The sequence below is a fragment of the Orcinus orca genome, chromosome 1 (assembly GCF_937001465.1).
Source record: "Orcinus orca chromosome 1, mOrcOrc1.1, whole genome shotgun sequence".
NCBI classification, from domain to species: Eukaryota; Metazoa; Chordata; class Mammalia; order Artiodactyla; family Delphinidae; genus Orcinus; species Orcinus orca.
This window is the reverse complement of record NC_064559.1, coordinates 118,312,271-118,325,010: the sequence shown is the minus strand read 5'-3', so window position 1 is coordinate 118,325,010 and position 12,740 is coordinate 118,312,271. Positions and strand designations below refer to the sequence as shown.

The following is a 12,740-nucleotide window of genomic DNA, read 5'->3' as shown; positions in this document are numbered from 1 at the left end:
CTCTTAATCAGTGTTTTTTACCACTAAGCCATATCCCCAATCATGGCCAGACATAAGTAAGAAAAGATAGGAAAAATGTACCTAGAATTCCCCAAAAGGCCATTAGACAACAGTCTATAAAGTTTCTTCTCTATACTAGGAGCTAACCTGTAGGTTCAGTTTTACCTCTCACATCTCACAACTTAGTAAAACAGCCGCCAAGGCCGAATAAATGGGTCATAATCACAGCTCTTCATCTCCCTGCCACAGACTCTCAAATGCCTAAATCAGAACTGAATGTTGCACACATGCCTTTGTTATTAGCCTGTTTCGTGGAGGTTATTTGCTCTTTGACGTTTCTCTGAAAAGGACGGGAACATTTGGAACATCTTTCCCTCAGCAATCCTAGGCTTGTTTCAGGTGGTGAAGGTAGAGGTCACTTTATTAATACAGCCATCAAGGAAGGCTGTCATGGTAACACATTGCCTCGATTCCTTGAAGTGCAGGAGACAAAGCCAAAAAGAGAAACTTTCAAGTCTATAAATACAGACCCAGCATTGCTCAAGCCTAGCAGCTCACTGACAGGGCAAACCTAAATGTATAGCTTTGAACAAGACCCAAAGAGAAGAAAGAAACCTTCCCTGTGGTAATGTAATGGGTTATCATGACTATAACAGGAATAAGTGACCCTTCAGGTCATAAAAGAAAAGAAGAATAGAACAAGTAGCTATACTAAGTCCTGGCTTGTGCCCTCTTTGCACATTTTGGTTCCCTCTCTAAGTCTGCTTTTCCATACCTTCCAGAAAGGACTAATAGAGGGAAAAGGAATCAAGGTCTTATAATTCACATTTTGACAATAGTTTGCAGTTTAGGAAGAGGCAAAAATGAATGGCAATCAAGAAACTTACAAAAAAAAGTTGAAGGAGCAAATGATTTAGCCACATCCCTGTGACTCTCATTATCCAACCTAGAAGAAAAATAAAAAGAAGTGAAAGAAGGAGGAAGAAATGCTGCTTGTCCCTATTCTTTCACTGTGAAAATTCCTAGTGTTTTTATAAACTTGTAGCAACTGTGGGAGTTTATTTGTCTACTATGGTGTCTTGCTTACTGAAGCTATGATCAGAGCTTGCTGACTTCAGCCTTTGCATCAGGGTTCCACACTTCATCTTTTTGCAACATAACTCTGTTTGGGTCTAACATTAATACTATAACCTTATCTATCAAGGGCCACAGATTATCTTGGTTTGAAAGCATTCCTAATTTTGAAACATCATGGGATTATAGGATATATGGTGTGATATTGGACACACCATAATGAATTTATTTCTATCAATAGTAAAATGATCCTTTAGAATATAGTCAAGCTATTACCAAAGTAGTATTAGCTTTTTCTGTATCTAAGGATTATATTTTATTATAATAAAAAGAATTGTGTCTAGCAAATAACAATTTGTATCCAATACTAGATCAAGTTTTGTGTAAGAGATTTAAAAATGAACCTTCACTATTTATTGAGATAGCACATTGTTAATTTGTCAAAAGCAACGTAGAAATAATCGGGACATGCTTAATGTAAGTACTTAACAAAATAAGGTCAGCGTTTTCAGTTTGAGGCAAATCCACACTGAAGCGCACCAAATAAAGAAGTGATAACTGCGAAGTGCTTATTGGGTAGAAATCCCTAGTTGGATTTTTAATCTGCAATGCTATGCAAGATGAAATGGAGATAATGCCAGGATTTTGTAAATGGGTATTTATCCTCATGCCAGTTCTATCACCTGGTGGTAAATGCCTGAAACTGTTACCAAGTCCAAGCTCATACTGCTTGCTACACAACAGGCCAATAAATCGAGAGAGGAGCTGTTGGGGCAAGGAATAGCAACTTTATTCAGAAAGCTAGCAAACTGAAAAGATGGTGGACTCATGCCCCAAAGAACCATCCTGCCTGTGTTAGAATTCCGGCTTCTTTTATTCTAAAAGGGGAGGGAGTAAAGTCAAATATTTCCTGGTTCTGGTCAGCCTCTGGAACGGATGTGTTCGTTTCTTCCTCCCTGTGGTTATTCACAGGTGGGCCTGGTCAGGATATTTCCTGCGAGCTAAACAAAGGTATTTTAGCTTAACGCTCATTACCTGGGAGGCAGGGTTCCCAGAGATGGGCCATTATGTATAACTTCAACTTATAGGCGACATCCTTTTAGTGATTAGCTTGTAATAGAATACAAAATGTTCTTATTACAGAACCTTGTGTTGAAAGGAATTCTGAAGTTTAGTGCAAGAGAATGCCATGATTAAGTAGCTATGTTTTCTACATAGAGGAAGAGGAAATCAAAGCATATGCAACATATTTGCCTTTCCCAAGCTAGACCTTGATATTTTTGGTATTTTATGTATGAGCTGATTTGTATTTGGAGCTCTGCCAGAATGTGTTGGAACTCTAGAAGATGTGAAATTTAATGCTATCAACAAAGCCCTCCGCCCAGTGTGGTATGAAAACAGATCAGTTGGTCAATACAAATGAAAGTCTACTGAGGAGCTACAGAGGAGTTACTTATGTTGTCTTGGGGAGCGTAGAATGCATTTCACACTGTGCAGCACATTCACTGCATTTCTCCTGACTGTTCTCTTCTATGTGAAGAGCAGTAATCTGTAAATTGGGAGACCTGGATGCTAGATCTAGAGCTACCCTTGTTTTCGGTTTCCTCGTCTAGAGCTTGTCTAGATAGTTTTTGAAGTTTCCTCAAGCTTTGATTTTACTACTTCTATCAGAGCAAGGTAGGATTAATTACATGACAAGGGTGATTTTGGTTCCTCTTTAATTGTGAGCAATACTAAGTGGTCTGTCTTAGACCATTTAGATCCCAGTCTTCTGATTTAACTCCCCCAGGAAGATAATCTGCTCTTATATTTCAGCTTTGAGTACTACGTTCGTCTTAATTCCTATGGTTCTACACCTGAAAACTCACTCTCTCTGATCTAAAGTCACCAAGGCCTCTTCATTCTCCTTTCCCCAATATACATAAGGACAACTGCTTATCTTCTTTGCTGTGGCTGATACCCTGATCCAGACCTTCAACCTTCTATCACCAACATTAATTGAGGAGTAATTCTTTGTTTGGCAGGGGAGGAGGCTGCCCCGTTTATTGCAGGATATTTAGTAGCATCTCTACCCACTAGATACCAGTAGCATGCCCTCCCCCGAGGTGTGACAACACAAACACATCTCCAGACATTGTCAAATGTCCCCTGGAAGACAAAATTCATCCACTGTTGAAAACTACTACTTTAGACTGACAACCAAAGACCTCTATTAAATGTTAATTCCTCAAATTCCTCCAATCCTTTCTCTATTCTAAAATCCCTTCTGCCAGATTCTATCAAGAGCATGCAATGCTTATTTTGCGTATTTCCTTGATCCAGCTCAAAGTGCCCTTCCTCGCATACTCTTCCCGTCTATTTATTCCTAGATACAGCCAACCACAGCAGGAAGACGTCTATGATTAATTTTATAACTTCATTTCATCACTGCATTTTGTTGACATCTTTTTTTCTCAGCATCATTCCTGGTCTTTCTTTCTCTGCCTATGGCTTAAATGCTGATATTCTTCAGGGTTCTGGCTGCAGTCTTCATTTTGACTTAGTCTATATTCTAGCAGGATGAGGTCTTCTATTCCTTTCTCTTCACTTTTTGTAACAATGACCACCATCACCCCTGCTCCAAATCTGTATCTCCAAGATGAACTACCTCCTGAACTGTTAACTAGTTTTTCCAGCTAATAACAAGACCCCTGCAGAAGAGCCTACAGATCCTTCCAAGTCAATAGGTCCAAAAAAAAGTTTATTTTCTTTTCTGACCAAACATTTCCTCCAATCTTCGTTTCTTAATAAATTGCATTATGATGCATCCAAATGCCAAAAACAGGAACCTCAGACTCTCTCTTACCTATTTCAAATAACCTGTCTCCAAATCTGTTCCTTCTTCCTTCTCCCCATTGCTCTAACCCAGACCAAGCCTATTCTATTGAAGTATCTGGTCACCTTGCCTCCAGCCTGTCCTTTCTCAGGTCTAGCCTCACCTTTTCTCCCCCTTTAAGTCACCACCCTGCCCATAGGTCTTTGACAGCTTCCCACTGCCTATTATCTAAACTCTGTAGAATGTTACATAGAACCTTCAGATCCAGGCCATGCCATTCCTTCCTCATTCATCATTCACCAACATTTTCCATGTGTCTCCCAGGCTCCAGTGAGAAAACTGAACCCACACTATGTGTTTCAACGGAGAGAGAGAATTTACTAAGGGGAATGGTTAAACAGGTGCTTTAGAATTTAAACATGAGAAGAGGACACTGAAATAACACAGAGATAGTAACTGTGTAAGTAGGGAGCAGTTATCTCTCTTGGACTGAGGAATTACAGGAAAGATGATGGGGTTATTAGAAACTAACAGTTTGCGTATGGACACCAAGGGGGGAAAGCAGTGGGGGGGGGTTGCCGTGGGGGGGTGGTGGGATGAATTGGGAGATTGGGATTGACATATATACACTAATATGTACAAAATAGGTAACTAATAAGAACCTGCTATATAATAAATAAATAAAATTTAAAAAGAAAAACAAAACAACCACCACAAAAGACCTCATGGATAATCCTCTCACTTCTATCTATAAGTGATTTATCAATAAATAACCACTGATTAATGATTAAAAAGAGAAAGAAACTAACAGTTTGGAGGAGAGACTCCACAGATGTGGGACCTGTACCTCTTAGGAGGGGTAATGCCTGGCTGCTGCTATTACCTCTGAAATGCTAGGCAGGGGCCCCTTGGAGCTGGGGCTCAAACCTCTAGAGAAGGAATGCTGCCAGGTTGGTGTAGAAACCTCTAAGGGTGAGATTGAAACTGGTTCTGAAAAGGCTGAGCCCCAGAACCAACTGCTGCTTTTGGGATGTAGGGCCATTGGTGGGGCAATACTCTTAGGAAGAGCCATGAATCAGGAAAAGGGAAATCTCTGCTTCCTTCCTCCTACCTTCTCTGTTCCCTCTAGTGCGCCCTGTTGGAAGAAACCAGGAGACAGCTTGCAGGGTTTCAGCCTCAACAACAGAAGGAAAGGTGGATTTAGAGTTGCGAGACAAGTGGTTAATAACTAGCACAATGTATTTTCACGTCTTCTTGCCTTTACTGATGCAGTTTCCCCACCCATAATGTTCTTTCTACCAATATCTGCCTGATGCATGTCATTGTTCAAATACAATCTCCTTTCTATAGTCTTCTCTACTCTTCCCCCAAATAATTATTTATACCAGCATCTGAGGTCCCCTAACAGTTGGCAAATACTTTCTTTATAGTATTTTTTTAATATTGTATCATAATTACTTCTGTGTATGTTCATTTGTTTGTTTTCTGCAAAACTGTGAGCTCCTTTAGGGCAGGCAGAGTTACAACCATACAGTCTAGCAGGGCACCTGGCACACAGCAGATGTTGATTGAGCTGGATGGAAATGATAAAAGCATTTTAATAAAATTAATATTAGATTATTTCTTATATATATTTTATCTTCCCAACCAGATGTGAACCTTATAAGAGCAGAGATCATGCTTTCTATTTCTTTTATTTTTTTCATGGTGGTCAGTACAAGGTTTCATATGCTGAAGAAGAGCTCAGTGATATTTGTTAACCACCTAGTTTATTCATTAAGCACCACAAATTTGATTCAAAATGACATGAAGGTGGAGCATAAGTTTATGAATAGCAGGTAAGATTTGTAGTTAGGTTTAGATGTACTTCTAGCACATGATTCCAACAGAGAGATCGGTGCATATGGTAAAGTTCTGTATTTGTTGAATAGCACAATCAAGAGACCAAATGTAGTGTGTCTTAAAGTGAACTCTAAAGTAATTAAATATATTCCAGGTTTCATTTTTTCTGCTTATCTCTTACAGAAAACATATTACCCCAACGGATGTGATTATTAATCCTGGGTTACATCTGGTCCTTGAATATTTATTAAATTTCTCACAGTCATCAACATCAAGTAGTAGATTATTTAAATGTAGGAAAGGTATTGAATTTTAACTTAATCACAAGCTTCTTGAAAAAAAGAAACCTCTGTTCAACAACTGATTTACATTCAGGTCCAAGAAGAAGAAAAATAGCTTTTTTTTTTCCTTAAGGGGAGTGATATTTAATTAACTATCGATTCCTTCTCAATTATTCAAGGCAAGCAATTATCGATATTGATGGAAACAATACTTCCCTATGTGTAGTGCCCAAATGAAAGGAAATATCCCATTCAGCTATCTGCTGCCTGGAACAAGAAATGCTGAGAATCTTTAACTTTAAATGGAAACAGTTATTTGGATCTGTTTATTCCATGTTGCCCCAATTAAACAGATATTTCCTAAAGTGTAAGCAAAACAAAATCCTGAAAACCTATGTATGCTTTCCAAATTAACAACCACCAAAAAAAGAGGCTTTTTGTCAGTTTTGACCATGAATTTAACCACTCTACCCTCGTACACTTTGCCTCAAAGCTACAGATCTTGACATTTTAAACCATGACTCATAAAATACTATAATTTGGGCCTAATATTCATGGTTTCTAAGCCACCCAATGAGAAGTAGCTTACATAATCATTAGAACCCCTGAAACACTACCTTGTATATCAATATTTTGAGCCTGAAGGATTTATAGGCCTTAATAGTCACTTGTAACATTTACAGATAGCAAATGTGGGTACATTTGTTAATTATACCAATCCATTATGCAACTATATTAGAGGTCGCCAAGGAATCGTTGTGGAAGGTGGGAAAATAGGGCCCTGTTTAGGGCACTTTGTTATTAACCCTGTGAGCATCCACCACCATCTTTTTTCAGCTGATTTGCACACAGAGCATTAGCACGTTTGCATTTAAGAAGCTTCTTTTGAAGGTGACATACTATTGAACATAATTAATGGACAAGGCAATATTCTCTATTGAATTATTACTTGGGAGATGAGGGTTTTTTAAATACTTTACACTTGATAGTAATAGTAAGTGTGTGTGTGTGTGTGTGTGTGTGTGTGTGTGTGTGTGTGTGTTTAATTCATGTGGTATCCCTGGGGAAATTTGACTATGACATTTTTAAAAAATGAAGAATGTTATAATTTATAAGAAGCTACTTTTTCTGCTCTGTGCCCTGTCCCCCCCACCCCTTCCAGAGTGGTTCTATATATTAAGTGCTTAAGCAGCATATGTTGCTGGCAAGTGTTCTTGGCTTTTTTGCTCTTTGGTGTTGTTTTAATTTCTGTGTGTTCTATTTATCATTCTGCTAAATCAGTGAAACCTTGATTATCTAAAATAATAGGAGACATTGAATTAATCAGGATAACTAGTTTTTTGAATGAATAAGAAATGATTAGAGATGCAAGTTACATGACAGGGACTGTGAATGAATTTTAGTATCTGAAATTGCTTGCTTGATTTATTCCAACTGATTCTGTAAATTGATGGACACAGTGAAATTTTGATAATCAGGGTTTCACCATTGCATTTATTATTATTCCTGGAAATCAAGGTAACCTTGGACTCTACTTGCTATATTTACAAGGCAATAAATATCCGAATAGGCTGTTAGGGGCAGATGGGACTGCTCTTCCTCACATTCCTCCCATGAAAAGCTTTCTCTCTTCGGATCTGCCTGCTGCCTCACCGGGAGCATGCTGCCTGCCCCCTGCCCCGTGCTTGTCCGTGGGTTCCTCCTGCCTTCCTGCATGCAGCCCTGGAATCACCTGCAGGGAGAATGGCCCACCCCTTAGAGGTTCTCGGTCATTTTAGCAATACTGCTTTGCATTTTAATTCCATTCATCTGGCCTCAAAGTTCTGCATTCTTGTATCAGGCACTATCCTTGAAACACCCTGGAGGTCACAACAGGTCCCAGTTCCATGAAGAGAAGATACTGCCAAACCAGGAGTATCACATTGCTTTGTATTTGATAGCCTGAAATGGACAATGATAATATCCAAGATTGCAGCAAAAATCTATATGAAAAGAATTAATATGATCAAAACAAGGGCAGCAGACTACATTTGTTTGGAAATTGGAGTCACATGCTTAGTTTGCGGAGGGGAGGGGGGAGCACAAGATCGATAAGAGAGTTTTTTAAAGCTGAAAACATGATGTAGCAGATGAACTTAAATTGATTCTGCTTCTCCTCCCCGCGCCCCCCTCCCTCGTTCTGCAGCGAATGTCTGCGACAACGAGCTCCTGCACTGCCAGAACGGAGGGACGTGCCACAACAACGTGCGCTGCCTGTGCCCCGCCGCGTACACGGGCATCCTGTGCGAGAAGCTGCGGTGTGAGGAATCGGGCAGCTGCGGCTCCGACTCGGGCCAGGGCGCGCCCTCGCGCGGCTCCCCCGCGCTGCTGCTGCCGCTGGCCGCTCTGCTGGGGACAGCCGGCCCCCTGGCGATCTAGGCGGCGCGTCCAGCCACCAGATGGGTCTGGCCGTGGGGAAGCAAACACAGCCCCAGCATTTGCTACTAACATAGGAAACCCACCCTCAGACCCCCCCACTCAAACACAGTGTACAAACTAAGAAGGCCCAACTGAACTAAGCCATATATAACAGCCGTGGACAGCACACCGGAGTCAAGACTGGTAATTTCTGACTCCAGAGGCGTTGGCAGCTGCTGATAGTATCCCTGCAAATCACATTGCCCGCTGCAGAGCTTATCGCCGATTGGAAAGGCTGTGACAGCCCCCCGAAAGGAACGACAGAAAAACAACAGCAAATCAACCAACCTAAAAACATTGGCTACTCGCACGTGGTGTGCCCCACGCACCACCCGGCCCCGTGTGTGAACCAACCAAACTGAAGCATCCTTTGCTGGCAGTGCATTGTGGGTCTAAGGAAGTGTGTTACAAGCTGCCATATTGGCCTGCTTCAGTCCCTGAACCCCTTCCAACCTGTGCTTTGGTGAACGTTGCTCTGTAACCCTCGTTGGTTGAAAGATTTCTTTGTCTGGTGTTAGTAATGCACATGTGTAACAGCCCCCCTTCAAAAGCTCAAGCCAGTCGTACCCCGTATATCTTAGCAGCACTGGGTCCACCCAGTGCTAGCACACATCCACTGTCCAAGAGTGGCTGTAGGAAAAAAGAGAAAGTGTATCTATCCTTTTGTATTCAAATGAAGTTATTTTTCTTGAAATACTGTAATATGTAGATTTTTTGTATTCTTGCCAATTTGTGTTACCAGACAATCTGTTAATGTATCTAATTCAAATCAGCAAAGACTGACATTTTATTTTGTCCTCTTTCCTTCTGTTTTGTTTCATTGTGCAGAGATTTCTCTGTAAGGGCAACGAACTTGCTGGCATCAAAGAATATCAGTTTACATATATAACAAGTGTAATAAGATTCCACCAAAGGACATTCTAAGTGTTTTCTTGTTGCTTTAACACTGGAAGGTTTAAAGAATAAAAATTCCTGCATAAACGATTTCAGGAATTTGTATTGCGATTTCTTAAGATGAAAGAAGCAGCCACCAAGCAGATTCACACTCGCTTTACTGATTTCTGTGTGGACTGAATACACTCAGCTGATGAATTTAGTAACCAGAAAGGTGGATTGGTGTTCACTAGCTTGGACAACTTCTGCAAAATATGAGACTATTTCTACTTGGGAAAAATTATAACAGAAAAAAATCTAAGTGATTGCCAAGATTATGCCAAAGCCTGTTGGCAGAGTACTAAGAGACTTTTATTTTTAAGTCATGCTATTTTCACAGATTGATGTGATCATGTGACTCTAGGGATGCTGATCTATGTATCTTTCCAATTACAGTGTTTACATGGAGTATCATAAGAGGCAACCTGGGGAACCAGGAAAGTCGCAGGGAAATTGAGTGATTAGCAATTTGACTTTGAATATATTCAGACTAAGTATTTACAGAAATATCAAAATATACAGCAGCAAGTAGACATAACTGCTGTTCCTGAGAATAAAGTTTGTTTTAAGTACTGCCCAAGGTGTAATCAATTCTTGTTTCTGCCTTTTATTAGGCCAATTACTGTGCAAAACAGCAAGGCAGGGAGAGGAGGGGAGAAGCACTGCAAAGTTTCAAAGTGACTAAAACAGTGTGTATTCCATTCCCAGCACACTGTTGTCCTACAGGTTACAAATGTGTTCGCAGCAGCATCTTCTGGCATCAAAAACAATTAACAGCCCAAGCCAGAGTCTGAAGGACAGTGAAGTCTTACATGACTTGGTAGAGCAATAGCCTATGATGGTGTTAGGTCAGAAGCCCACTTCCAGTCTGAATTCTTCACCCTCCCGCCACTCTTTGCTGAAATTGGGGTAGCGGGAGTCTTCTGACAAATATCCTCGGTAAAAACTAGACTAAGGAACAGTGTGTCTTATTGGTTTTGTTCCCAGAAAAACCAATTCAAAGAAGGCAATAAAAGGTAAACAGGTAACGCCTGTGCTGCCTGCCATCCCACGTCTAAGTCGATTGAATGTTTGTTATTCAAACCCACAGTCTCTTTTGATGTAAGAAATAAGAAAAGATAGAAATAAATTAGAGCTCTGGCTTAGTGCCGGCGTGGCCAACCAGAAACTGGAGATTTACATTAGAAGCATAAACAGCAAATTATATTTCAGGCTCACCAAAGACTACACATGAAAATGCCGATAACATACAGTTTGAGATTACCTATAATGAGGTGGATTTCTAATATTAAAATTGGAGTTGTCTTATAGTTTATTAGCACAAACCAAAGGTAGACTGTGTTATTTCCAGCAATGATGCACTTTATTATTACCCACTCATGGCTTTGTCCCTACGCTCAGGAATCAGACTGCACATTTCAATACATGGTATTTGAAAGCTAATTCTAACATTTAATGAAGACCTGATCTAAATCAATTCATCTGCCTTTTATCTTTATGAAGCTATAAGAATCTAAATTGATGAGGCATATCTTGCATTCAGTGTATTTAGATATAGTTTTCTGAATTTCCTAAAGTGATGTGACCTGCTTTTAATAAATTCACTTTTAGGTATATAACAAATGGAAATGAAATGTTCTTTTTAATCTGGATTCTCAAATTCTTCTAAAGGGTGTATTACTTTGGTGAAACCCCAAATCAGTAGATTTTATTCATCTGCTGTTTTCTAGCATTCTTGCAAAGCTGGTTCCATCTACAATATTATGTCTAAGGACAGGATTGGGGTGAAAAGTGGATACTAAATTGTTCACATATTTAAGGTCCTAATTCTTGCTTTGTCTCTACTTGGATTAGCCCTTAGGATTGGTTAATCTATCAACTTTACCACAAATACAATTTCTTCCATCAACACCTCTGATGAACATAAAACTTCAAAGAAATCTTTGTCCCAAGGTTCAGCTATATAGAAAGTGTTGGTATTTATAGGAACAGAATTAGACTGCCCTGTGATGATGTGGGATTGATTCATTTCTGAGCCTGTGCACAGGGTAGAGGGGGAACTTTAGTCCCAGAAAAGAGCAGCCCTTGCTTAGTGGGGCCCATTCTGACTCTCCTCCCATTTTGTCTCAGTAGCCAGGAACCTAGAATTCTGTCCTCCACCTACTTTTAGGGTGTATACGCCTCTTCTGAGGGTCCAAACTCCTGAAGGCAGGCAGCATAATGAGTGCACATCCTTGAGTGCAAGAGGTGGCAAAGGGTGAATATGTATGGATAGATGAGTGACTTGGGCCTGGGAGTATATGCTGGGGAATTCACACGCGAGTGAGAAGAGGCTCCTTGCAGTGAAACCCAGAGCTCAGGGATAGAAAAGAAGGGGCTAAGAGGTGGGAGAGAGAGTAGGGCTGACTCAGGGCCAGGGTCCAGTACAGAACTCTGAGCAATCTAAAAGATTCTAAACCTATACCTGGGTTTCCGATTGTTATGAAGGTATTTGTGTTAAAACAGCAGAATGGAACATAGTGTTATTTAACACTATGTTAGCTTGATGTATAACTTTTAAATATTTAGACATGTGGCCTATGGGCTTCCATTGGTACTTTTGTCCTGGCCCCTGCCTGGTGGGTCTGCCTGGAGATGAACACTGCATGAGGTGCCCTTGAGTCAAATGACTAAATGGGTCAAATCACTTACCCAGGTACAGGTTGGGAGAAGGCATACCGGTCACAGTTCAACAATTCCTATAGTTAATGCTCCACTTCACTTTTTCTCCAACCTGTGGCCTTACTGAATATAAGAACGTTTGGAGGGACTGGGGGCAGCTGTGAGGAAACCCTGAAATCAGATCTTTTGTCCCATCATCTGCACTCTCCGCCATCAATAATCCAGTATTTTGGGGCGGTAAGGACCCCATATTCTGAGATGGGATGCTCTGTGTTATATGGGAAATGGGTTGTTGCACTTCACCTGTTGTTAAATACTAAATAAAATACCTATTTAACAGTTTATCTGCTCAGAGAGTTCCACAGAATATGTGAGAACTTTGAACTACATGTTCTATATATTTGTTATGCATTGAATTCTATCTGTTTATGATCTGATGCAATTTAGAACTTCAGCTTCTGAACTAGAATTTCTTACCCACCATTTTGATTCCCAGTCTTTACCAAGAAAGATGACAATGGTGACAGCCACTAAGCTTCATCTTAGAACAATCTGAATAACTAGGTAAAACTGTAGGATTTTTTTTTTTTTTTTAGAAAATCTAATTGGGCACCCTTAATGGCATATAGGAATGAAAAACACAGATAAGGAACACCCCTAGAGTGTGGATCCAAATA

The 12,740-nt window shown here is 40.2% G+C and overlaps 1 protein-coding gene across 7 annotated transcripts in view; it reads left to right on the top strand.

Annotated features, from left to right (window-relative positions):
* The window catches only part of NTNG1 (netrin G1), a 334,650-nt gene extending 322,245 nt beyond the window's left edge, over positions 1-12,405 (top strand). For all 7 annotated transcript variants that reach the window (XM_033434182.2, XM_033434176.2, XM_049700758.1 and 4 more), the window contains one exon: positions 8,198-12,405. In XM_033434182.2, coding sequence (XP_033290073.1) covers positions 8,198-8,430 — 233 coding nt within the window. In that variant the 3' untranslated portion in view covers positions 8,431-12,405. The remainder of the gene's footprint in view (positions 1-8,197) is intronic.
* Positions 12,406-12,740: the final 335 nt, after the last annotated feature.